The sequence below is a fragment of the Anas acuta genome, chromosome 5 (genome assembly GCF_963932015.1).
Source record: "Anas acuta chromosome 5, bAnaAcu1.1, whole genome shotgun sequence".
Taxonomy (NCBI): Eukaryota; Metazoa; Chordata; class Aves; order Anseriformes; family Anatidae; genus Anas; species Anas acuta.
The window spans coordinates 3913231-3939637 of record NC_088983.1 but is presented as its reverse complement, the minus strand read 5'-3'; the positions used below and the strand labels follow the sequence as shown (position 1 = coordinate 3939637).

At 53.1% G+C, this 26407-nt stretch overlaps 1 protein-coding gene across 5 annotated transcripts in view; it reads right to left on the bottom strand.

Moving 5' to 3' along the window:
• SAMD4A (sterile alpha motif domain containing 4A) overlaps window positions 1-26407 on the bottom strand; it is a 71813-nt gene that overhangs the window by 9577 nt on the left and 35829 nt on the right. For 3 of the 5 annotated variants that reach the window (XR_011096720.1, XM_068682318.1, XM_068682320.1), the window contains exons 3-6: window positions 18855-19373; window positions 6256-6519; window positions 2211-2320; window positions 1451-1537 (exon numbers count right to left, since the gene is read on the bottom strand). Coding sequence is in view for 4 of the 5 variants with exons in the window: in XM_068682318.1 (XP_068538419.1) it covers window positions 1451-1537; window positions 2211-2320; window positions 6256-6519; window positions 18855-19373 (980 nt within the window). In the remaining variant the exon portion in view is untranslated. The remainder of the gene's footprint in view (window positions 1-1450; window positions 1538-2210; window positions 2321-6255; window positions 6520-18854; window positions 19374-26407) is intronic. The other 2 variants (XM_068682321.1, XM_068682322.1) reach the window with 1 other exon arrangement.

The window sequence follows — 26407 nt, the reverse complement described above, 5'->3', positions numbered from 1 at the left end:
AACTGGGAGCATGGGTGCAGAGGTGGGAAAAGGTCAAGAGGAGCTGGGTGGGATGTGGTCGGAGACAGAAACGGAGACCAAAATGCTGCAGGTGAGCTGAAGTCCCTGTAGGAAAAGCGTTCAGCTTGGAGATACTGGGATCCCCTTCTCCCAAAGACCTGGAGTCAATCTGTTGGGCACTGCTTTCTGGGGAAAATTCCTGCTATGCTAACCAGCGGGGAGGGGTGGAGCGGCTCTTTCCAAGAAAGCAGCGATCTTTAGCAGCAAGACACTGCCCAAAAAAAAATCAAGTCACACACATGCTCTTGTTTAGCCTCAAAAAAAAAAGAAGAAAAAAAAAAATTGGATAGGAAGCCTGGAAAAACAGAGCCGTATCCTCCCAAATACACCGGGAGCTCACTGGCGGTGCTGAACCCCAGCCCAGCGTGGTACGGGGAAAACCCCCAGCCCAAATTTCCCCTGTGAGCACCCCAAAAGCAGCCCCTGGCACTTCTCTCCCTTGTTCTGCCGTGTGTGTGGCTGGCTGGGCCAGCTGGACCGGGCTGGTGCTCCCGCACCACGACGGGCAATCAATACCATATTTCAAAACCGAGGCGGAGAATGAGGAGAAGAGGCTGTGCAACTGCCTGGAAAACACATCACCGAGGCGAGCTCCATCCAGTGGGCTGTCTCTCTCTCTCGGATTTAATAGTTATTATTAATATACGGGGGTAAATACGGCTTTACCAGCTCCTGCGATACTGAGCACAGTCCCACGTTATAAATAAATAGTGAAGCAGTGAGCTAACGAAAATACCAATAAATAGCAACACACCACAGAAGTATTTAAAAGCCCCTAGTGGGAGGCTGTGCGAGTTGCTGTTTGAGGATGGTGCAATTAAATATAATATAATATCGCAATAATAAATAGCGAGAGGCCAAGCGAGCTGCTCCCAGCAGGTCTGCTGTGCCGGCGCTCCTCTGCTTGACAAAAGCTGAGCGGACAAAGAAATTTCTCTTTGTTCTCCTCGGAAATTCAACGTGCTGTCCAGGCACCGTGATGCATGTTGGATGGTGCCCTCCGTCACCTGGGGTTTGGGTGTTTTTGAGCAGCTGGAGGCACAACTGCTCCTTTTCTCCCAAAATACAGAGGAAAAGGCGAGGCAGGCTGGCAGTCGCAGCTGGTAAGGCGGTAGCTGGGCTCGTGGCAGAGCTGCAGAGAACATCCATCACAGCTCCGTGAGTGCAAGAGACAGATTAGAGCCCACTCTGCAAAACGCAGCCCCCAGAAAAACCTGCATCTGGTACGGAATTGATGTGAGGCAGCGCTCAGATACGGGCAAGGCAACCACAGGTTTCTGCACAAAGGTCCCAGCAACAAGTGTGAGCAGGGAGTGCTGCACCCCAGCTAATCCGTGGCTATTGTTGCAATCAGAAAACAGGAAATATAAAAGTTGTTGTGATTACTTACCCTTTCTAAAGACTTGAGCAGGTTTTGTCTTTCTTTTAGCTTTTGGATACTGATGACTATTTTGTGTCTTGCGCCTTTGGTAACATTCTGCAAAAGCAGCAGAGAGCCTGGCATTAACACTTCCACGGGACAGCTGCATCAACCCAAAGCCCTTCTCCCTGCAGTGGAAGGGGCTGCTACAAATTAATCAAATCCCTGATTTGCAAGGGGGCATGGAAAATCACTTAGAAATTTGCTAGAGGTGCAGATTTCCAGCTAGCCCCTTCCCTGGTACATCTCAAACAGTGAGAGCAAAGGCCTTGAGCAGATCTCTTTATCTTAAAGATAAAGAGATCTGCTCAGGGGTAAATGAGGAAGGGGACATTTTCAAAGGTTAACAAGGAAACCAGCCATCAAAGTCCCGCTGCCTTCAAGGGGATCTAGGTACTGAAGACCCTAGAAATGCTCAGACTTGGTTTATCCAAATCAGACTTGGTTAATCCCAACCAGGCAAAACCCCAAGTGCAGCTCCAGCAGCTTGGAGGAGGATGGTAGTTTCACCCCCAGACTGCAGTTAGAAGTCCTGGACGTGGCCTTTTCCAGGTCCAACATCCTTTTTTCACCCTCCTAATGCTCAATTTTCCTTTTTCTGGTTGCTCCCCAGCCATTAGCGGGCTGAACACCTTCCAGGCAAAGCCATAAGAGGTGCCCAAGGTGAGCGTCGTGGTCCCGGGAGCGACAGAAGGGCCCCTGATGGTTTTAGGACCGACAGCAGACGTACCTGTGCCTCCAGCTGGCATTCGGTGAGGGCCATCATCTCCTCGTACGTCATCTGCGAGAAGAGCGCCGCGTACTTGTGCAGCCGGAGACTCTTCAGCCAGGCTGGAACATCTGCAGCACAACGACAAGAGGAGAGCTCCCTTTTAGTTTCTGCTCAGTGACGCACGGTAACGACAGGAGGAGTCTATCAGGGGCTGGGTTCCCCGTGCCCTCTGCTATCCTATAATCATTACGCTTGGAAAAGACCTCCAAGAGCACCTGGTCCAACCATTCCCTATCACCAATGTCACCCACTAGACCTTGTAGTACCACAAGTGCCTCATCCAACCTTCAGGCACCTTTACTGAACCTCGCGGGACCCTTCAGAGATGAACTGCTGTGGATACTGCTGGCTGAGAGGACCACCGACTGGATGAGGAGACATCCTCAGAGGTTGGGTTTTAGCCTCCTGGCTCTTGAAACCTCTCCAATCCATGCATTATTGCTTAAACCACGATAAAACCATTGAAATCTGCTGCAGCCAAGCATCACACTGAGCTTGGTGGACCTACCGCTACACACCGAGCCCCCTTTATCACCAAGGGCGTCACAAAACGACTTCAAAACCTGTCCAAAAGCTGCCTTGGCCACCTTGATGCCAACACCACCCTGCTGCAGACGGCGCGAGCTCGTGTCAGGAACACGGGAGCCGCAGGAGTGACCGGCGGGGCTGAGCCTGGGATGAGCAAACGGCTGTGCTGCAGACGGCGGGCATTGATTTATGGCGTGAGGGAAGCTGCTATGTGCTGAAAATTTAAACAGCCGCTTAAAGAGAAATAAAGAGGGTTTCATTATATACTTTTGAGTGCGGAGAAATGATGGGTTGTCAAAGGCGGCGCAACTCGCTGCAGTAGCTCCAGCCAGCCGGCAGCTACGCTGGGTCTCGCAGGCCTGGGGGACCCGTGAACACCCCCAAGGGATGCACCCAATGCGTGGTGATGCTTTTGTTCTGCATCCTAAAGGCTTCAAATGCTCTGGCAAATTGGGACCTGCTTCGTTTAGCACCAGAACCTGACAACAGCCCCGTCAGAGCCTAGCCCAAGCACTCTGCTGGCATCCCCGGCCATCACCTTCTCTGTTAGTCCTTATCCCCCCTGCCTTTTGCTCCCACTCTGTCCCCTGACACAGGTCGGTATTCGTGTTTCAATGAAATCCCTCAAATACTGTGTTTGAAGGAGACCAGCCCCTCACCAAACACGAGGCGTAGCAGTTGCCGAGCACAGACAAGCTCAAGAATGCCATTTCCCAAAAGTGTAACCATCCCCAAACCAACCATCAAAGGCTTCAAACCAATTTCTGCATTAAAAGTATAAAGAGAAAGCCCCCTTCCCAGTGCAGGTGGGGAGAGCAGGGACTGAACCTCAACTTCATTTTATGGAAAACGTGCTGTTACAGCGATGACATTAAAAACCTGCCCGTTCCTCTGTCCCCTGGGGACATTTGGCACACGTTTGTGTCAATGGGAAGCCCAACTGGACACTGTCAGGAGAGAGAGGCAACCTCACACACACATAAACCCAGCAGAAAATTCCCCTTTTACAGAGAAGAGGCAACCAGGAGGCTGTTCAAGGTGATTTCATGGCCCTTGGGAAGTCCAACTTCCCAACGATCCCCACGGAGCACTGAGCCAGCCGTCCGCGCACGGAGCTCCTCTTTAATCACCAATTACCAGGACCTAATTGCTAAGTCGTGGCACGAGTGCCAGAAACTCCAGGCCTGAGGCGAGCTTGACCAGCACACACATATCTGGGTGCTGGCATGGAAATCTGGAAGAAATTTCAAAGGATTTATCCTGCAGCCAACACATACACGGGTGCCTGCTGAAGTGTCCTTACAGCATCCCACAGCCCAGCCCGTTTCGAGCCGGCACAACCCCCCAGCTCTACCCAAACTCTCCCCCCGCCGTGCCCCTAGCTGTGCCTGGGGAGGAACGGCTGGATGGACGGACAGACACCGCGGGTCCCCATCCCAGAGGGTCGTCCCATGGTCTTGCCTCGCTGCAGCAGGTGGAGAAACCACGCGGAAAAAACCCAAGCTCGGGGAAGGTGCAGCCGAGATGAAACCACGCGGCGAGAGCCTGCAGGCGGCTTGGGGAGACGTGGCTGCAATTCAGAACGAACTTGGCACACCCAGAAAGCGGTCTGGATGAAATAAGACGCAATCCAATAAAAATGCACGAGGCTGTGCATTGATGCAGGAACAATAACCGGCACAAGCTGAGGGCAGGGAACGGGCAGTACTTTGTGCGGGGAAGATCTGGGGATACGGGGGGTCAGCCGCGGCCAGCGGTGTTGTGTTATTTGAGAACGATGAAGCTGCACAGCAACAGGAGCCCGGTCTGGATGGCAACCCGCTCATCCCTGCTCAGCCCTGATAACGGGTCCAGTTTTGGGCAGCAACGCCTTCAAAAAGATACAGGCTTGGTGGGGGGGAAAGGAGAGAAGCAAAAACGACCCCGAGTTTAGAAAACAACCATCTGGGGACGAACTGGATTGGTTCGGTCTGAAGGAAAAGCAGCCGAGGGGAGACGACACGACAGTCTTCAGGCACGAAAGCAGAGGCTGGAGACATCTGTTTCGCATGTCCCCGGGGAGCAGGACAAAAGCGGAGCGGCTGGCTCAGCACGGGGGGAATCGAGCGGTGGCAGCAGTGGCGAGGAGGGGACAAGAGACCAGGCTGGGGCAGGAGGGCTCCCTGGGCAACGGAGCCTTTGGGTGTCCCATTCGGTTCCCCCAAGGAAATGGGGTGAATTTGGCCCCAAATGGGTTAGGATGGGGGAATTTGTTACGTTTCTTTGGAAAATTTCTGCCCACCCTGGTCCCGGCACTGCGGTTTTGCGTCACCCGGAGCCAAGCGCGGCGCACGCGGTCCCTTCCCCAGCTCCCCCAGCAGAAACCTGGAGGAAGGCCACGTGAAGCAGACCCCTCCGTGCCGTGCTCTCCTGACGATGCTCTCCCCGATGACAAGCTCGTTAGCGAGCAGAGCCCGTTAGAAAACCCTCCTGTCACATCCACAGCCCGCGGCCGCTGCCCCAAGGCTACGTCCCGGTGCAAAGCCCAAGCAGGCAGCGGGCTCAGCACCAAGCATCTGCCTCGCAGGGCAAACCGAGGTGGTTTTCGTGCATTTCTTCCATGCAAATCACACAGAGACAGCCAGGGCCAGCTCGAACACAGCTCCGCGGCAGAGAGACCCGCACGTACCCAGATTTGTCTGATTTTGAATAAAATCAGCCCTTGTGGATATTTAAAAAAAAAACAGATTTTCTTATCACCGGGCTTCACGTGATGGAATTGCTTGGCATTAATAAAAATGTGCTATGTGCCACACACCTGACAGCAGCGGTTTAAATGCATCTCTGGTAGCTGCGGGTCCATTTTCAGTCATTTTCTCTTCTCACAAGAGCACCGGGGCTGTGTGTTCGCCCATTCTGTGCCGTTACCTCTATTTATTCCCCTCCAGCCTCCCGTTTGCTCTCCCTCCAGGACTGCAGCGATGGGGGTTTCGTTTCTGCCTTATTTGCTAACAGGATTACAAAGCTTTAGTGCTAAAAGTCGCGGTGAAAAGCAAGCACGAGGGGGGAAAACAACTGAAAGATGCAGGGTAAATTCAGTCCAAACAAGCATCCCGAGCCAAAGCTTCCCCAAATACTCGGTGGGTTCCTACTCACACCAAACACCACAATGATAAATCGCCCGTGCCTTTGCTAAACTTAACCGTTTTTCACTGTAATTAAAGAAAAAAAAGAGGAAGAGAGCACCACTCACAGCTACAATCCACAGGCTACAGAGAAAAATCAGCTTTTCGGGGAGGGAACACGCACCTCTAGAAGAAAACCTAACTCATCACCCTACACGGCGGTGGCGAGACCAACCCTGTCCCTGAGGCTCCAACCACGACCAAAGCCCGCGTTCCCCAAAACGGCCCCAAAGGGCCCAAAACGTCCAAGCCTCGATCCTGGGGCCAGGCGGGGGCAAGAGGGGGGGGGAGGCATCTCATTTGTCACTCACCTTTCATACCACTCCCTTCCTCCTGGAATGTGTTACGAGCGGAAGGCTGATCTTCTAAATGTTCACTCCCACCACTTCCCGAAGAGGCTACACTGCTTTGTGGAGACAGGGGGGCATGATCGGAAGGGATGCACTGGGGTCCTCTAGCTCGTAAGTCCTCATGAGACATCCATCCATGTCCTAGAGGCTGGTTTGGCACATTCATGGGTGGGGTAAGGGACACAGAGCGTTTCAAAGGGCTGTGGTGTGTCTGGCCTGAGAGAACTGAAAAAAAATAAAAATCAAACAGGTTATTCCCCCCTCGCGGCCCGGGATGCAGCAGAGTCCCCTGAAAAAATAATAATAATAATAATTAAAAAAAAATCAAAATGCGTGGTGGCTCGGCACGGTGCTGATGGTTTCACGGTGCCCAGGGCTGCTCGGATCCTACCCTGGGATGGAAAGGGGACGGGGGGATCTGCGAGAGGATGGGGTTACCCGAGCTTGCTGGGGTTGCTTAAGGAAGGGCGTTGTGTGGATTTCTCCCTAGCAAAAAAAAAAATAGGGGCTGACTGGCTGATGTCTGTCTTGCAGGGAAGCTGCGGATGTTATTTCGGGGGGGAATGGGAATTTTCAAGCAGCTACACCGAGCTCATTAAGGTCGCCAGGATAAAATCATCCGGACACGTATCCTGCCCCAGAACCAAACCTTTCTGGGAATGGCACAGAAATTCCCAGAACGGGGAAGCCACCACAAAGAGGCACGGGGGAAGCCTTTCTCTCCGAGTTAGGACTCGGCTTATGCCCTGAAGCACGAGCATTTCCTCATCCGCCTAAGGTAACCGTGGAGGTCCTTATTATCCAAATAACTGCCTCAGCCTCTTTTGAGTCCTAGCGAGCTCCTGCACGCAGTCAAGCTCGCGTCGGTAATGAGAGCATCCCCGCTCCCCAGCCCAGCAGGCGTGCTTTCATCTGCACGCCGCCTTTCAACCCTCCCGGAGAAGCAAACTGCAAAGCCATGGCACAAACACGGCAAAGAGGGGCGTCTGAGGCCCTCCAGAAGCCTCTTTGGAAGGCTTTGTATTTCTTTTTCCTCCCATTTTTTATGCACGCGTGTATTTCCCAGCTGAACTTTTAATACCACCAAGTTCAACTTGTTTTTAACAAATAATTTTGACAAGGCTAGGAAAAGAGCAATGCACTGACTCCTGCCATTTCACGTTATTTCTTGAGGATTTACAACAGGTAGGTATTTACTTGCCTCTCAGTCAAGTAGATGAGTATGTCTTAAGGCATTTTAAACTACCATCAAAACAAAATCTTAGATTTTCTCTATTTAGAGAAAAAGATGGCTATGGATGAATTAGTTATTTCCTGTAAATGAAAAACACAGGAAAAGTTCGGTCCGTTGGCATAGCAAAATTCAGATCCCATCGTTCACAAAGTCATTAAGAGTAGTCAATGCATTTCGATGTCCAGATTTAGGATAGGAAACGCTTATTTAATGCTTTACTGCAGTTCCACTCAATGAAATCAGACTTCCTGGGAGCTGTTCCCAGATAACCGAGACCCAAAAAATCCCTGGATTTGGTCACTGCTTCACTGTGCTGGTGGGATGGCACGAGCGCCCGAATGAAGAATCAGCTTTCTGAATGAAGGAGCATCGGGAAACGTCACCCAACTGCACATTTAGTGAGAAAATCTGCTGAAAGTCTGCCAAATGATCGCTTTGGGGCAAGAGCCAGGGCTCGCTGCCTGCTGGGGCAGCAGGGGCAGATCCTGAAACCCACGCTGCTTCGCATGGAGCCGAGGTGCTGCTGCTGTTTGCAGCGTGCCCGGGTGTAGATGTGCAGTTTGCATCAGGATGGCTACCAGAAAACATCTTGTGCTGCTCCGTTACAAGAGATTCACGTCTAGAGATTCGAGCAGATCTGCAGAACGACACCGATGTCTCAAAATTAGCAGCCGCAAGCTTCATTGCACGGAAGAAATGAAAAAGGAGATTTTCTGGCCCAGGGAAATCCAAGGGCACAGGGCGTTAAAACGACCTTTCAGCCCATATGGGACTGCAGTGAAAACTGTTCAATTCTTCCTTCAAAACCGATTTCCTTACACCTGTACAAAACCTCGGGGAAACGCATCATTCTTGTTGTTTTTCCCCCAAAAGCGCCGACGTGAAGCGCCTCCCTAACCACCTCGTTCCGCTGCTAGGAGCGCAGCAAAACCTCTCCGCGGGCTCGGCGCCTTATTTCCTAACACAAATGAGTCTTGGTGGAAAACTGGCAGCCAGGTGTAACGTGCCGCAGAACTTAAGCCAGGTTTCAATTCCCAGCTAATGCCCGGGGGGGAAAACACCATCAAAGCCATCTCCGCTGCCCAAAAGCGTAATGAAAACGAGCAGGTAGCTCGTTGACGAAAGGAGGGGAGAGAAAAAAAACCCAGAGCTCGTTTGCTTTTATTAGGCACCTGTAAAAAGCAGCCGGTGCCGCACGCAGCTGATGGATGAGGCTGAAACCCTGCAGATTTCTGCAACGTCTCCATCGCTCCTGCTTCTTTCCCCTCCAGGCACGTACCACGAATGTTGCGCAGCAGGAAGGGCTCACGCTAAAGAAATTGTTCCCTTTCCATTCAGCAACGACAGAAATGTCCTGCAGAAGCCTCCTGGGAGAAAAGGATGTCAGTGAGGACCTCGAATTGTTTTCAGAGCAGCGTTAAGTTTCCTAAAGTTGTGGCGTTTCCTGCCGGGAAAGGAGATATATTTAAGGTTTTCTTGGACGAGATATTTCAGCACTGACAGCTCAGCTGGGAGGGCAAACACCGCAGCTCCTGGCTTTGTGGTGGCGCTCCAAAAGTAGCACTGGCACGGGGCCCTGGAGATGTCACGTCGCCCTCCCAGGGGAAAAAAAGATCTAGCATTAAAAAAATGTTAAAAAATGGGGGGGAAATATGGGATGAAAATGGTAAATGAGCTGAAAAGCATCACCGGTGCTGGGCACTGGAGCTGCATCGTCCCTGCAGCGCCCAGGGGGCTGAAACCACCCCAAATTCTTGCGGGAGAAATTCTGGATGAGGAAATATCCATGCCCTTTGGGTGAAGGAGAGGTGCAGGAAAACGGGCACGGGCAGCTGGGCACCACTGCCTACGAGCTGGCAGGACAGGAGCTGTGTGTGGGGTGGCTATGGGATCGCTCACAGGACGTGTAGGGCTGCTCCATCGGCCCCGCATGACAGCTCTCACCCTGCTGCGCCTGCGCTGTCCTCGCCCCAACAAAACCTTCCAAACAAGAGGATGTTTTTGGCTTCAGTCCAGCCCGGATTCCTTCCTGAGCAGCAATACCCTTGCAAACTGCTGCTCGTCCATCTTCATTTTCCTTCCCCTAATTAGAAGCCGTTGTCGGCTGGTGGAGAAATAATGAACGCCGCAGGATGGTCAGGAACAATTAGAAATCACCCGGTGCAACCTGTGAGAATTAGTTCCACTTCTTTTTTCTGAGACAACGTGAAGCCAGAGTCCGGCAGGCTGTATTTCACGAAGCCATGAGCAGGTTTTCCAACCCCCACTCAATTCACACAGCTTCCCAGCGATGAGGTGGGGGCAATTCCTCTGACGAGGATGCTACGGGCACAGAAAGTCACCAGCGCTTTGAAAGCTCCCCGCCTGCTCTTGTTGCCATCAGCACCTGTGATGCACATTTTAGAATCTGACTTCTCAGTTGTGGTAAGAGAGCCTGGAGCCTGCAGGCGATGCTTTAAGGCAATCACTTCCTAAACAAGCCAGGAGCGTGACACATGCTTGCTGCTCGGTGCAGAGCACGGTGTCCCTGCCCCTTTATTGGCACCTTTACCAATCCTGCTGCTCGCACTCAATTCCTTTAAATAGCAGATGCAGCTAATGATCTTGAAAGTGTCAGCTCAGGGCAGTTCCTTCCCAGCTTTTGGAGCACTTTTTGGATGGTCCGGGGTGAAGCCAAGAGCTGAGCAGGGACAATTTGCTCCTTCAGCCTCTCACCCGAACAAATGCCCCGTGCACGCTTCAGCAGCAGCAGAGACAGGAATGCCTGCTTCATTTTCTCCTGCTCTGTCAAAATACGAAGCTCTAATTTAAATATCAAGCTGATGTGTTCTTCCAGGGCACGACCAGCTTCCACGGTGCAGCCGGAGGAACTCGAGCTGCGAACAAAGAGAGGAAACGCGCCGAGGGGTGGCCGTGGGGCCGAGCCGGCACACGCGAGTGCTGCAGTCCCCAAGCGTGTCCCACTGCAGGGCTGCGAAGGTTTTTCCTGCCTGCTTGTATCCGCACTGGAAAATTTGAAGGATGTGTGAGCAGATCTGTGCAGAGCAGATCTGTGCAGAGTGGAAAACCCAGCTCACCAGAGCGCTTCCGCGATTTTCTGCCGTTTCTCACCCGCCGGCGTATTTGGTTGGAGCCCCGTGCCACTCACTTTTGTCTCCTTCTGCCTTCGTTGACCCAAGAGAGAGCTGATAAATAAATCCGAAGCAGGGCACGACGAGTCCTACCTCCTCTTCTACATCACCACTGCACAGAGTGAATGTCCCACGAGAAGCAGCTCCACCTGGGGATCGCTGCGCTGCCCAGCCTGGCTCCTTCCACCCACTCCTAACAGCCCCTGCTCCACGTGGCAGCCCATTTTTGTGCAGATTGGCACCACCTGCTTGCACCTCAACCCCAGCTCTGAATGTCCATGGGTGCTCAGGCCACGCCAGGCCGTGTTTCCCTGCAAAGAAAGCCCCCCTGGCCCACCCAAATGCACCCGAACTGCGGCCGGCCACAACCTGGCAGTCACTACTAAATGTATGTCCTCTGAGATCAGCCTGAGACGTGTGGCATCCTGGGGAAAAAACGTAATAAATAGCCTGGAGCCAGCACGGAGAAATGCGAGGTGCTGCCGAGGTGCTCTTAGGTTTCCGACCGAGCCAAGCTTCAAATTTCCAGGGGACAAAAATAAAGGGGTAGGGATGGAGCCAGGGTTACGAGCGAGCGCTCCCGAGCGCGGCCGGAGGAGGATGCTGAGGATGCAGGAGAGACTTTGCTCTATCCCCGTGCCTCCCCAGGTAAAACCACCTTTCTCTCAGCCCGAACACTGGCCAGGTAGAAGCCACCACGAGGGATTTAGAGAAACTCAGGGGCTGCAGGGTGTGGGATTGTTTCCCCTACAAACCAGGCTCCATTCGGCCCCGGGCAGCTCCGGCTCTCGGGCAGCCGAGCCCGGGGTTTATTTTTTCTCTCTTCCTTTTTGAAGTGGTGTTGCCTATTTTGGTACACAAGGGCTAATTTCAAGAGTGTTTTTGTTCACCAAAGACCGCATGGAACAGCGTCAGACATTTGTGTTGTGGTTTCTCAGGGTTTCGGGCCAATTTCTCAGCCGGTGCCTCAGAAGGAAAAAGCCACCCAATTCCTGTAATTAGAGCAGAGGAACTGGGCTCTGCACTCAGACCTTCCTCCAAGCAGCTTGCGACAGCTGGAAGACACCCGCTTTCCCTCTGCCTGGTGTACCCGGTGCAAAATCTGGGTGAAAATGCTGCAAAATCTGGCTTTAAAAAATGAAAATGCTGCAAAAATGCCTTTGGAGCAATACACCAAGCTGCTGGTGGGAGTGTTTCCTCCGAGAGCAGCCTCACACCTACCCGGCAATGCCTTTCACTGGCTGGCAAAGCAGAATATTGTCCCTCTGTCACCGCTGAAAGAAAATAGTGCTGCGGGGTGCACATCCAGCTCCTTTGGAGATGAGTTTCTGGTTTGAGTCCAGGAACGGCACCTCCTGGCTGCAAAGCTTGTCCCGGTGCATCCCCAGACAGTGTCTGGTCGTGTACAACTCGCTTGCTGCTCTGCAGGTATCTGAAGCAGCAGCTCGACCCTGATGGATTTGCTGTATGAACGCGGATGTCCTTAATCCACCAAGGCTGGGCAGGGGCTGCCGTCCTCCTGCAACCCTCACAAAGCAGCCGGCAGCTTCAGGTGGGTGCTCTCCTCCTGCCTGCTGCCACCCCGGTTGGGAAGCATCCCCCAAAAAGCAGCCAAAAACCCCTCCCGTGCACCTCAAGCAGAATTGAAAGGAGCTTTTTTCAACACGATGAACCTGGGACTCTTTTCTTTGTGCGTTTTTTCCCTTTCAGCTTTTGTGGCTGTGAATTTAGCTTTGTGCCATGCCGGGTAAGCCTTTCCTCGCCTCTGAGCCATGGGCTGATATAAGCCACTGGGGAAGAAACGGTGCTAAGCGCAAGCTCTGTGAGTTAGGAGAAAAACCAAAATATAAGCACAGCACTGCCTGGAGCAGAGAAAAGAGGAAGAAGCCCGGACTGCCGAACACCACGTCATGCAAACTTTAAAAAGCAAACAAAAAAGACTTTTTAAAGCGCTGTTTCCTGCTCCAGAAGAGGACTGGACAGCGCAACAATACCCCGTTTGTTCGTGCCGCCGCCACTCTTTTCGAGCGGTGCGTGCGGGGCCCCATCCAGGCTCGGCCGGGGAAGGGGACACGTCTGATGGCTCCGGAGAGGGCTCTGCTCTGCGTGCAGGAATTGGGCTGAGCATTATTCACTCCTTCGCCTCGCAGCAGGAGCAGGGCCCCGGGATGCTCGGCGCGACCCGCCCCTGCGTGCCGCGGGCTGGGCGTGCACGCAGCCCCAGCTGCCGGCTGGAAATGCAGCTCGCTGCTGCTCCCCCGTCCCGTGTCTCTCATTTCTGGAGGAGAGCCCGGCTACGTCCCGTTGAGGAGCAGCAGCCCGGAGCTGCTGTTGAGGTTTTTGCGCGGGGTTTTCCCCAGCCCATCCGTCCGGGCTTGGATGTGCAGCACGAGGCCGGAGAGGGGAAGCGGCGCTGGGGTGGAGGAACGCTGCAGCGGGCTCTGCCCGGAGCCAGGGTGAACGAAACGCCCCCGATCTCCAGGCCAAGAAACGCGGTTTCTCTTCTACATTTACAGGCAAACCACAGAAAAACAGCGTTTGTCCCTGGGGAATCCCGGCCTGTTAATAACGACGCTGCTGTGCTGATCCGCGCCTCGCTCGTTAGCCCACAACTCACTGATTTCTGCTAGGGGCTCCCGGGGGAAATCCCTCCCCTGATCGCTCCCCAAGCCAGATAAATCGTGGTGTGACACCGAAGTTCTCCTTTCTGCTGTCCCCAAACTCCAAGAGATGCCCAAATCTGCTCTGCGGTCTGGCTCTGTCACCCCTCGGTGGCACCGAGGAGGTCGTGGGGGTGCTGCTGCCCTGTGCTGGGTGCTGTAGGGTCCCCAGGCTGAGAAGCACCTGCCTGATGAGACCACTGACAGCAGGAGCTGCTACGACACATTACCCTACAGATGGAGAACGCCTTCCTTCCACTAAATCACTTCTGGAGACCAAGCTGGAAGAGATAAGTCAGCAACGTGCCTCTGTGTAGCCATATGCAACCTGTAGGGTACGAAAAGAGGGACCCCGAGGCAGTGGAGTGGAAGGGGTGGAGGAATCGCCCTCTCGAAATGCCCCAGGACCGGTGCCCTAAAGGATCCACCCTGCAAAGGATCCAGCAATCCTAAAAGAGTCATTAAAAACACAGGACAATGTGTGGTTTATGTGATGTACATCACACCTGAAACACTTTTTTCATCTGAAAAGGACAGGACTGGTGGCTTCGCTGTCCCAAGCTTTGCCGTGCTCCCCAGCCAGCCCCAGCAGCAACGGGGCAGTCACCACCAAACACTTCTTCCCTAATTTTCCCCAACTTTTCCCCATTATTGCCCCAAATCGACCCAGCTCAGCTTTCTACCCCCCCCTGCAAACAGAGAGCTCGTGTGTGCCGCAGATCCGCCCTGCGAATATCCTCCGAAACATCCCCAATTCCTTAGGCAATGAGATATTCCCAGCTCCTCAGGCACCGAAACATTCCCAAATCCTCAGGCATTTCCTCAGCAGCCAGGGCAGGCTACAGCTACAAGCAAACAGCGAGCACCCAGCCTCCGGGAGGATTGCGTAACGAATGGGAACAGCAAATTTGAGGGGAGAAAAAAAAAAAAAAAAAAAAAAAAAACAGGCTCAGAGCTTCGAGGCTGCCAAAAATGAGCCATTGATTACAGCGCATTTGAGCCATTTGCATTCAGAGAGCTTTGCTTTGGAGCCGAGATGGAAACAGAGTCTTAATATAGCTGGAGAGAAAATATCCTCCTTGCACTCTCCTAACTGCACTTTGATAGGAAGCAGCCACAGAGCAGATGGTGCCTATATATAATCACTAGACCTATTATCCCAGCCTCTTTTAGTAATTTGAAGGATGTGATAACCACAAGGAGAACGGCAAATATTCCCCCTCCTTCCCTCCCTTCCCCCCGCTACGAAAAATACCCAAAAAAAGGAGCAGGAAGCTGTAATTATGGGAACGATTAAAAGAATTTCCAAATGAAGTAAATAACTATTTTGCACGCCGCTCCTTCAAGCCAGAAGTCAGAAGTTAATTAAATAGCAGCGTGTTACTGAGGCGGGATAGCGCGGCGAGTCCCAGCCGCAGCGCTGCCGTCGGGAGGAACTGGATTCACTCCGGATTAACACAAACCAGAGCCTCCCCCTCCCCGCTTCCAGCACGCGTGTGCACGCACCGCTGCTCTCCTGCAGTCCTCTGTAGCTGCTCTTTGCTGATCCTTCTCTTTTTATTTATCGGATCGGAGAGTTTTGGGGTTTCAAGAGGTGAGCGGTGGGGGTGTGATGCTCTCCAGGGCTTCCTGCCCCATGGGGATGCTCAGGAAAGCATCACAAAACTGATTGCTGTGATCTTGTGAGGGGAGGATGGGGAAATGGGGTGTCTGCAGGCTGTCGTGGAGGGGCAAAAAAGGGTTTTTTGGGGGGAATGTGCATGCCTTGGCCAGCACGGCCCCTTCCTGCATGGGTCCAACAATCCCAGCTGGCTACAGGGGCTGGAAAGCAGGGGTGGGAAGAGCCAAGCCTACTTGTGGGCAGCTGGAGGGATTATTCCTCAGATGCTTTAAGGGTCCAAGGCAGGAGCTGAGGTGCTGGGGAGCATCCCTGGGTATGGGGCTGGCGGCTGTGGCTCCTGGTGGTGTCGCTGACCGCAAATTGGGACCAAGGGTGCTGTGGGGCATCAGGAAAAGCAAATCCTCCCTTGAGGGAGAGACAAGCTCAGTGCAGGGAGTAACCACAGCTTACTGTCGCCTGTCCCAGCGTCCAGCAGGCACTAGAGCGGCTGGTAAAATACACCCAGGTCTGGGAGGGTCCGTCCATCATGAAAACCTCTGGGTTGAACGCCACGAGGAACAGCCGAGGGGGCTGCAAGAATTACCGGGGACGTCTGACTTCACTCCCCAGCTCAGCGAGCATCAATCAGCCCTGCTGGCATTTTCTGTGCTGCTCCGGAGTCAGAAGCGTGATTCACTGGTGACGGGACCACAGGATAACGCACAAAACCACTGCTGGATCCCACCCAGCCCCCCCCAGAGCCCACCCCTGGGGCTGCAGCGGTGCCAGACCCACCTGTACAGCAGCAGCTGGGATTGACCCTCCTCTGAGGAAGAGCAACACGACAGAAAGCCAGGACAGCAGTGTCCAGGGGCTGGCACTGGGCTTGCTCAGAGCAAGCAGCCGCCGTGGGATCTCCACGGGGCCTTGAAGTGCCCTGGCCCTACACCACGGGTGAGAACCCAGCAAAATCCCACCTTAAATCACCAGAAGAAGCAAGGCCGTTATCCCAGCTCCTATCCTGGGAGCAGAGGAGAGGAAAGCACGGGGTTAAGCAGCACTGTGCTTCCCCCTCCACAAAGCAGACCAGGCGTGCAGCCAGATCACCCCCAGGTGGAACCAATTACATGGGGAGAGAGAAGGGGTCCGAGCCGCCGGGCTGCAGCCTCCACCGCAGCCCCTTTGTCACAGATCTTTGAGCAAAGAGCCAAAGGCTCCTGCTGCTCTTATTAAACCACATTTTTAAGAAAATGCTGCAAGTGAAGACGTTCTGCAAGCCAGGCGTTTGGTAGCTGCTTTCTGTGCCGGACACGGCACCGGGGCTGCTTCACCCATCCCATTGCACCCGGGGCAGTTTTGCCTTTCTGCCTGCTTTCTGCATGCTCACACCTTGGCTAACATCAGATGCCATCAGAGAAAGCTAGAAATGAACTCCAAGCCTGAGCAGCCAGCAGAGAAAGCCGGAGCTGCTTGCACCATGCCAGCCGGGGTCTACATTGAGCCAAAGAGACGCAGACAAGGACAGCACAGGGCGAATTTTCATGTGAACATCAGCTACCCACGTTGAAACCCAAATTTAAGCCCTTCACCATAATATTGTTCCGTCTGATTGTGCCACCACGCCAGGCACAAGTACCTCGGCCAAGATCAGCACGCGGCTCCCCTGGGAAGGGCTTTGCCCCTGGAACCTGCAGCTGGGTGAAGCCCCTGCCCAGATCAACACCTCCAGGTGAGAGGAGAGCTCCAAAATAACAGCAAGGAAACCTAAACAAACAGCGAGGGCTTGAGGGCTTTGCTCTGGAATAAAGGGTTTGTGGACACATTGAGCGACTCAAGGGGCTGGGACAAAGGCTGCCCAGCCGTGTTTGTTTTTTGGCATCTATTTGTGGACTTACTGCGCTAGCGTCCAAGCAAATATTGCGTTAGGGAAGCTCCCGACCTAGCACACGGAGCGTGGTCTCTGGCTGATTTTTGAGAGGCGTCCTTTAAGGCCCGGTGCTTCTTGCGGAGCTTCAGCCACCATCAATGATTAACCTGCTGCACCTGGTGCGAGGCCCGTTTAGTCGCAGGCCCTTTTCCTGCAGGCCCCGTTTGGCGTCATTCAGGCCTTTCCCCTCTTAGGTAAACACCCCAAACCTCACTGACATCTCGGCTCTCGTCCTGTTGCGGAGCTGGTGTCAGCACAGCTCAATCCCAGCTCCTCAGCAGGGCTGGGAAGTCACCTTCACCCATCATCATCCTCCTCCGTGGATTATGCTTGGTCCTCCCTGCTTTTTGCTCACGACGCGAGGACCCAAATCCCTTCTGAATCCACCTGTTCTAATCCTTTCCTGGGGAGGAGAAGCCTCTGAACCACCAGGCATGCAAAAACCGTGAGGTGGGACCCCCCCGAAAAGCCCCCAGGAGGTCATTTTTCAAACCAAACCTCACACCACTGCACCTGCCAGCCCCATGCTGTCCGACTTTGCTCCAAAGCCACCTGTGCTGCTTGAGACATCCCGACCTACGCAGGGCCAGGAGAGGTGCACAGGAATATTGTTCAGAGCCTGTGGAGAAGCTGAGACACTTCTGCTAAATCCCTGGGTGACAAGGACGAGATCAGAGAGGCAGGGACGGGGCCGCTACGGCCATAAACCCAGAGCCACATCTCGTATCATCGTCGATTTGAAACGCCTCCTAAAAAAAGCACTTATTACAGGAAAGGAAAAAAACAACCAGAAGCCTTAAGTGAGCGTTTTAAAGCTTCCAGCTATTCAACTGTGGCTTTCCACATGCTGATAGAAAAGCCAGCGCCCTTGCCACAAGGAGCCTCTCCTCCCCGAAGCGCTCTCCGCATCCCTTACGGCATCGCCAGGGATAACGTTGTCCCAAGGACAGGTGGAAAGGGCAGGTTGAGAAGGCTGCACTAAAATGGGGGCAAAAAGCACGTTTTGGAGGAATGAAGCTTCCCAAAGCCCAGCATAGCCCATCAGGAGTGACCCAGAGATGTGTTATGAGAGCCAAGGGAGGTCTTTGGGCATTGGCCGTGTCTCCTCAGGACAAAGGACCCAACAGTCTCCACTCGAGTCCTCCTCAGAGAGCATGGGTGGGCAGAGGGGCTCCCGAGCCTCATTAGGAGGCCACGCTGCTCCTCTTCTCCCCAGGACAACTTGCAGGCACCAACAGCTGCTTTAAAAAGTCCTGGCTGCACCACATCTCCATGCACGACCACCGGTAAAGCTCCAACAGCAGCACCCCGCAGCATCGCCGAGTGTCCAAGCCTTGGGCTGGGCTCGGCACCATCCAAAGCCTGGCACTCCCCAAAGCCTGGCAGGGCCAGAGGAAGGGGAAGAGCTTCCCAACTCTCCACCTCCTGGAAAACGTGGAGGAATGTGCGTTTACATCCCCCGATCGCCATCAGCTTTGCACCTCTACGCACTGCAGATAAGGGGAGATTTTTTCAGATACACCCTGAAGATCCCAGATCCCAGCCCCTCTTCCCAGAACGATGCCTGTGCTTTGGGGCCCCAGTCCCGTTCCCTCAAGGGAGGCTCTCATGTCCCCAAATCACTTCTGGAAGCGAAGCATTAGCTCCCCGCTCGCTTTGGGAACTTTTGGAAAGTGAGCTGCAAACCTAGCTGGAGCTGCATGAAACAAAAGGGGCCGCCTTCCATAACGCGCGTTTTTGCTCTTACAGCTTCTTGGCTTGTTTTTCCCTCCTCTCCGGCTGCCAATTCTTTGAAAATCCCACAGGATTAGAGAAAAAGAAAAAAAAAAAAGGCAAAAATAAAAAAAGGCAGGAAATAAAAGTTAAAAAAAAAAGCAGGTAGGGAAAAAAAAAATAAAGGGGAGTTTTCTATGGCCCGGATGAAACTAGCCCCTTTGCTAAACAAGGCAAAGAAATGTTTTCTAGCGGGACGAGGGGGACCAGCTCCCCCGCTGCCGTCGGTACTTACTCGTGCTTGTGCTAGTGCCGATGGTGTTGATGGTGGTGGGGACGGAGGAGGAGGAGTAGAGGGGCAGATGGCCGTTCTCGCACGCCAGGTTTTTGTCCTGCCAGCTGGAAGCGCTGACGCTTATGCCCGAGTCTCGAGAGTTTTGCCATCCGTTGAGTTTATCGTCGGAGTTCTGTCTTTGGTGATAGTAGTGTGTCTGCCCGTAGTCCACCGAGTCCGACCGGCCCCGGCTCTGGCCGCCGAAGCTCCCCGACGTGCGGTCCTCCAGGTGGTTGAGCCACATGGCGAGGGCGCTCCTGTCCTCCAGCGAGGTGGCGGGGTGTATCAAGGCGTAGGACAGCAGCTGCCGGCTCTCCTCGATGTGTTGGTTGTGTTCGATCGAGTGGGCCAGGATTTTAGGCAAGAGTTTCATGTATTCGACTTTTGCTTCGATGTTTCCGGGCTTCAGTAAAGGCAGGTGGGTTAACAATAGGGAAATCACTTTATCCTTGGATTCCTGTTGCCATTGGTTAATGATTCCTGTCGAAGGAATTAATAAAAAAAAAAAGAGAGAATTGAGAAATCAGCAAACAGAGCAAATAAATAAATAAATAGACTCAAGCGGGGTAAATACACAACAAAGGGATCCCTGCACGCTTGATGCCACTGCACGAACGTCTCCTAGGCTCCACCAAACATGCCTCTCCCAGGTAGGAGGTCACTGCTCTCTGACAACCAAGTTCAAGGCAAAGTGTGCCAAATTCAGCCCTGAGAGCTACCGGGCACTTCTGAAATTCCCTGGCCATACCTGCCTCTGTGGCCACGCAGCTCTGCTGCTGCTCAGTGAAGTTGTCTTATTGTTAATCCAAGTTATAATTTGTCTCGATCCCAGGATCGCTGCAGACTACGCAAAATATTATGCCAAAACTTTTCATTGGTAAGCTTCACCTTTTAAAAGCACTGGTTAGGAAATAGAAAAGGAGCTGGCAAGAGCCCTAACAGAAAGCAGGTGTCCCGCAGGGGCATTGGGAGAGGGACGACAGCCGAGCCAAGGCGCTGGTCCGCTCACCGGCCCGGCGTGACGACCTGCCCCCGAGGAATTCAGGGAAGGGCTCAGTTGTAGCAACCGCAGAGCTGTTGCTGGTCTGTGAGCTCACGGCAGAGAGGAGAGGCTTTAGAAGACAAGCAGAAACAAATGCAGGATCTAGCTTTAAAAATATGCAAAGGGGGAAGCCAGGGAATTACAAACTGGTCACTTAACTCGAACTCGCGGAAAACTGATGGAACAAATAATGAAACAAGCTATTTGTAAGTACTCAGAAGATAACAAGATGATAAGTGACTGCTGACACAGATTTGTCAAGAACAATTTAATTTCCCTCTGCGACAGAGTAACTGGCCTGTGAATAGCTGGAGGAGCAGTAAGCGTCATATATCTTGATATTCATTAGACACTGCTGCACATGGCTTCCTCGCCAGCAAACCAGAGAAACACGCTCAGACGAAACTACTGTAATGTGGGCACACAACTCATCAGAAAACCATATGGGAAGAGTCGTTACTGGTGATTCATCGTCAGACGGGGAGGATGCGCTGAGCAAGGAGTCCTGTCCCGGGTGCGACACTACCCGGCGTTTCGTTGGTGATATGGGTGATGTGATAAATGCATTCAGCAGCGCGGGTATCGCACTGGGAGAAATGAAAACACTCCAGTAAACTAGATTAGAAGTCAAATAATCTTGAGACCCAGAGGCAATGCAGAAAAAAAGAGCAGCACTACATAGGGAGCACACTTGTGCGTGCAGGTGGGAAGGAACCGCTGCGCTGCAGCAGCCGGAGAACAGGCCCACGGGGAAGAGCCCGGGGTTGGGAAGTGTCACAGAGTGAACATCAGTCAAAATGCCACATTGTGCACAAAAAATGCAACAGCCAGGCTGTCATTTGACGGTGTGGGAGACGGACGCAGACAAGCTGCTCTCCGTGTCTCCCGAGGATGCCAGCAATAGGTTTGAATTGCAGCACGGGAGAATGCGGTCAGACAAGAAAATACTTCATATGGGGATGGGGACACCCAGGGAGAGATTGCCTAAGGATGTTGTAAATCTCCACCCTGAGGTCTTTCTGGACAGTTTATAAAATAACAGCCTGGGACAGCTCAGGATCTCCCTCGAAGGCCCTGCTGAGCCTTGTCAGCCCATCTCACGCAGCCCACCAAAGCCCTCTGTGGAGCCCTTTTCTGTCCCTGTAGCAGGTCACGCCTGAGGGTGCCTCTGAAAAATTATTTCCTTCTGTTTCCTTTAAACGTCCTGACCCCAAATTTTACCAAGTGAAATGCTGAGTTCACGCTATAAAAAAAAAACACCACAGAAATGCAGACTTTCCTCTGCGCGTTCTCTGTCTCTGCCAGACATCTCCTACCCGTACTGTAGAGGAAGCTGCCCTAAATCTTTGACTATGTATTTCTGAGGTAACCGAACCCCCTCCCATGAAATGAAGCTCTGGATATTCACCTGTAGGTTCTCTCCTGGGAAGTCCCAAGCACAGCAGCAGCAGCTAACCCTACACTCCCAACACCCATTCACACCATGACCCTAAAAAGGGCCGCCGCTTCGCATTTGGCCACCACAGCTGGGGCCAAACCCTGCAGGCCGGCCCTGCAATGGCACTCTCTCCACTTCACATTCCTGTTTCGAGGCGTGCAACTGTTTTAATAGCAAGCCACTAGATGGCTTGCTGGAAACGCCAGTGGCTCCCGCTGGAACTTTCTGTGGCAGTCGCCCTGTATTTCTCCACAGCCCCGGCCTCCTCCCGGCCGCTCGCCGGGCTGGTAGGGAAGGGACCATGGTGTTTGTGGCAGGACAGAAACATCAGAGCCTGTGGAGATGCTGTGGATTCACACCCTGTTTGCTGTTGTTTTAGTGTCTCATAACTGGATTTGGAAAAATGAGCTTGAACTAAGCGAGCTTGTGAAGAACACAGAGGTGTAGTGGGACTCCGGCTCCTCTCTGCGATGGGCACGCCACACACACAGTTTATGAGGCAATACAAAGAGAATTGTATCTTGGGTCTTAACTCACCATCCTGAGCTCAGCCAGCTTGCCACCCGCTGGGGGATCCACACACAACCCCTCTGACCTGAGCTGGCCACCGAGTGTGGGGTATTTTGACAGGATTGCCCTCAAAACACCTTGGTGCAGCTCCGCTGTTTCACAGAGTAACTAAACACACATAAAGGCCAGGAAAGCAGCCTCAGTGCTGAAGACCCTTTGCTTTCGGAAATGGCTAGGTGGGATGCAGCACCTCAGGCCTTCCACAGGACTCGCTGTCACCTCCCTGCCACCCCTACCTGCCACCATTCACCCACTGATGGGGGTCCCACAGAGGGACAAGGCTGCAGGCAGAGAAGCATCACCCAACGCCTTCAGGCATCTTTGCAGTGAGGAGGGTCCCATCCCTGCTTTCCCTTCTACCCTTGCTGGTGGGAATTTGGGATAACTTCCTCTGCGCGAGCAGCCTGTGCAGCTTTTCTCCGCCTGAAGCACTCGGTCTTGGCCGCAGACCAGTCTCATTACTATTACTCGTTGCTCTCGCTATTTTTCCCATCGGTTCCAGAGTGTGCATAAGTCCACACGAGTCTGAAGCATTATTTTACAAAGCTGACGAAGGCAGATTTGTGCTGCAAGGACGACAGGATGACTGCAAACAGCAGTGGCTGCAGCTCAACACGAGCCCCTTCCCACCACCCCTCCTGTGACCACCTCCGAGCCCCCACTGCTAGCACCAGGAAACCAAACACAGGCACGACACGGTGCCTTTTATCACCTCCTGTGGACGAAGGCAATTGCTTGGCCAGGTTGCTCCATTTTTAAGAGCAACTGGTTGTGCACGACACCTTCTGCCCATGCTACGTGCTTTTCAGACCTGCAGCAGGATGAATCTCTGGTGCAAGAAACCCAGCTTGTTTTCTCCCATCCTCCTACAGAAGGATTTCAGGTCTCTCCTACCATCCCCACATGTCTCACGGCTGTCAGGTCAACTTGGCGGCCCTTTTAGGCAGGCACTGCCGGCCCCTGGCATGGCACAGCCTGCAGGATTCTGCAGCAGCACGAATTAGCTGAGAAATACAAAAATCACTAAAAAAAGGCATGCAACACACTGCTAAGGGAAGTCAGTGCATAGGAACTACAGATGTAGCAAAACCTGTAGGAAAAGCAGAGCCCAGTGCAATTCCTTGCAGAGGGGGAGGAGGATGGGGGGGATGAAGGTGGCCCTGATCGGGCTCCTCTTCCCTGCACAGGGGCTGAGTCTGAAGACACCACTGGAGAGACCCCAGACAGTGCCAGAACCACTGCCTGGGAAACTTGCTTTGGACCTCCGAGAGATACAGGGGGTTTAATAACAACCCCCAAAAGATGGAGAGCTTATCCAAAAGCCCGCTGTGGACGAGGGGCGGGCGTCTTTCCCGGCCCCGGCAGGAGCCGTGCTCCTTTTCAGCCAGCAGCAGGATGTGCACAATTAAACAAAAATGAAAAATAATTAGATCCGAAAGAGGTTTGGCTCTCTCCGAGACAGGGCGGAAGGTCAGGCGTAATCCTATCTGCCAGAAATCAGGGGATCTGGAGAGGGCAGCACAGGGTGGGCAGCTGGGGCTGCCTCTGTGGGGGGCAGAGGGGCTGACGACCCCCAAAACCTCCCCCCCATTGCCTGCTGCAGCTCCCTGCCTGTTGTCACACATGCCCAGACCCTGCAATGCCTCTTCCTTCACCGCTAAAATCAGCCCCCCACGGTCGGATGGGGCTAAGACACATCCCAGCCTCTGGCTCCCACGGTCCCTGCACACTACCTGCGGTGTTCACGGGGTCGCAGGTGTGGACACTAATGAGGTAAGAGCCTCATTAGTTCCTCTGGTTGCTGCTTCAAGGATGCCTGATGCTGTCACAAAGAAAAAAAAAACACCAAAAACACAAACCAAACCAAAAAAAAACCACCTTTTGCTGCACTAAGGGATGGCAGGGCTGTGACTATTTGCAGCAGCCCGATGAATCTGAGCATAGGGGAAACCCCAAAGTTAAAAAACGCGAACCACATATGGCGGTATGTGAAACCACACCAGGTGGTTTGTGAAACCGCCCTCTAATTTATCATTACTTAGCCAACGTGATATCTTTGCCATACAGCACAGCCCGTGCACGAGGAGGGTGCTGGTGAATAACCACAGCACCCGACGGCGCTGGGACCTCCTCCCCAGGCTGAAGCTCGTGCTGCCCTATAGTGACAGCAGGACACGGGTGCTGTGATGTTTCCTGCCACGCTGTCCCTGAGAAAAGTGACTTCTGGCTTGAGCAAGAGGTGACGTTTGTCCACCTACTAAGCATTCATCCAATTCCCCTTTCACAACCCCGCTTATCATCACTTCTGGATGCACGCAAGCTGCTAATGCCCTCAGCATCCCGTGGCGGGGGATTCCACACTTTCCTTGACTCTGAACCTGTCTCCTGCTGGATGACTCAGTTATTTCAGCCTCAAGAAGCTCCCGGAGCCATTAAAGACGTGCAGGGAAGACACAGGAGCAGTCTGCAGAGGGTAAAGCCAGTCTGGGTGGACAGACACACAGAGATGCACGGTCCACAGTCGCTGTGGATGGGTGCAGAAACCAACACGGGCAGCACAGCACGCTGGTGCAGGGGCCTGCATTTGGAAACCTCGAGGTGTGTAAACACCTATTTTTTTTTTTTTTCCTCTGGTTTTGATTTTTGCACACAGATCTCTCTGGCTCCTGCTCCGAAAACAGAGACCCTGCACAGAGGGATGGGCGAGCGGAGCTGCCAGCGCACGCACGGGGACGCATTTGTCTCATCAGGCGAGGTGTCTCCAAGGAACAAAGGAGAGGCACGGTATCTCTCAAGTGCTTAAAATTAAAAGCAAAACACCACCACCCTCAGCAAGACAAACCCTTTCATTCTGAAAGCAGAGCAGAGAGCGCTGCGGCAGAAACTGGGTTACCCCATTGTCATATCGGAGTTAGCGCATCTCACAAGTGAAGCAGACAAATAAGTCAGCTGGGGCTTTGACAAGGCGGGTGATATGAATGATGTGTGATTTCTCAGCCAGACAACAGCCCATAATGAGTAACAAGGACAACAATTAAAGACTGGAAGTGTTTTAAAAACTGCCCAAGGATTTTCGGAGTGACAAAGAGTGTGTTTAAATAGCAGGCTCGGTATCATCGCTCCACAATGGTAAGTCAGTGCATTCAAGGGCTCCAGTTGCCAGCAAATTGCTCTTAAATTACTGTTTTATTATACCCTTGTTTTCAGTTTAACAACATTTTCCATAAAAAGTTCTCAAAAGCGCATTCAGATAATTTATTCAAGCAAGAAATGACTAAGAGGTAGCTGCGCGTATCTGAAGGGCACTGACTAAGCAGTTACCTCGGCACAACGGCACTCCCTGATGTACCCAAGAAGTAAAAAAAACAGAGTTTGTACCAAAAATTGAGGCTGGATCTTGCAAGGGATGGACTACACAGAGCAGTGAACCCTAAGAAGAAATTCACTCTGTGTTTATGCCACTGCAACAACCTCACACGAGCCCGTAGTCGGCCACCCTGGTGCAGGCGATGGTTATTTCGGGATGTGCAGGAAGGGTAAAAATGCCCGTGAAGGGGAGCCCTTCCTCGGCGGCGCTCCCAGAAGAGCTGCCCATTGTTTGTGGCTTCCTGAATTGCCGATGCGGCACCGGCACCGGTGCGGGGCAGAACTAAGCTGAGGCACCCACCCGCTCTTCTCTGCATACAAATTAGCACTTGGACTCCTGCTTCACGAAGCTCGGGGCAAAAGGGATCAAGAAACCTCACCCTGTCTATTGCCGCAGCCCTACAACCTCTGCTTGGCCAAAAAGTCATCCTCCAGGGACGTGCCACCAACCAAGAGACAATCCCCATCCCTACGCTTACTGGCCGTTTGTTCCCAACCACTTCAGTCTGCCTTGATTTCCAGTGGGATTTAGGTGATTTAAGCTTGAATTTATCTGGTTTTAGCTTCGGGATAAATTGCAGGCTGATTTAAGGAGAGCTCTGATGTCCTGCATCTTCCCGAGCAGTGGCACTTGGGAATCTGCCCTCCTCCGGTCTCCTTCCACTCCTGTTTCTGATAATGTCACTAGAAGCTAAATGTTGTGTCCCAGGAAGGTTGTGGCTCTGTGTTTGTTAATCCCGAGCCCCTTACAACACTTCTGCTGCCTCCTGTCATCTCCAGTCAGATGTTACTCAGCTGGGTGGAAATCTGAGTGGTGCGGGGTGACCGTACCCAGCCCCACGCAGCATGTTTTGGGGCAAAGTTACACCAAAAGAGCAACAAATAGCCACATTTCAGACTGAATTTGGTCTGATCAAGGACTTGGCAGGACTTATTGGGTCCGCAAGGTGGTCTGAGCCCACGTCACCCACCCCACAGGTCTCCTCCTCCCGCTGGGGATGCGGTGCCCGCGCTCTGACCTGAGGGTGCAGCGTGCTTCCAGAGGCAGGGATTTCAATTATTGTTTGCGGTAATTAGCACCTGCACGCAGAACCGCTT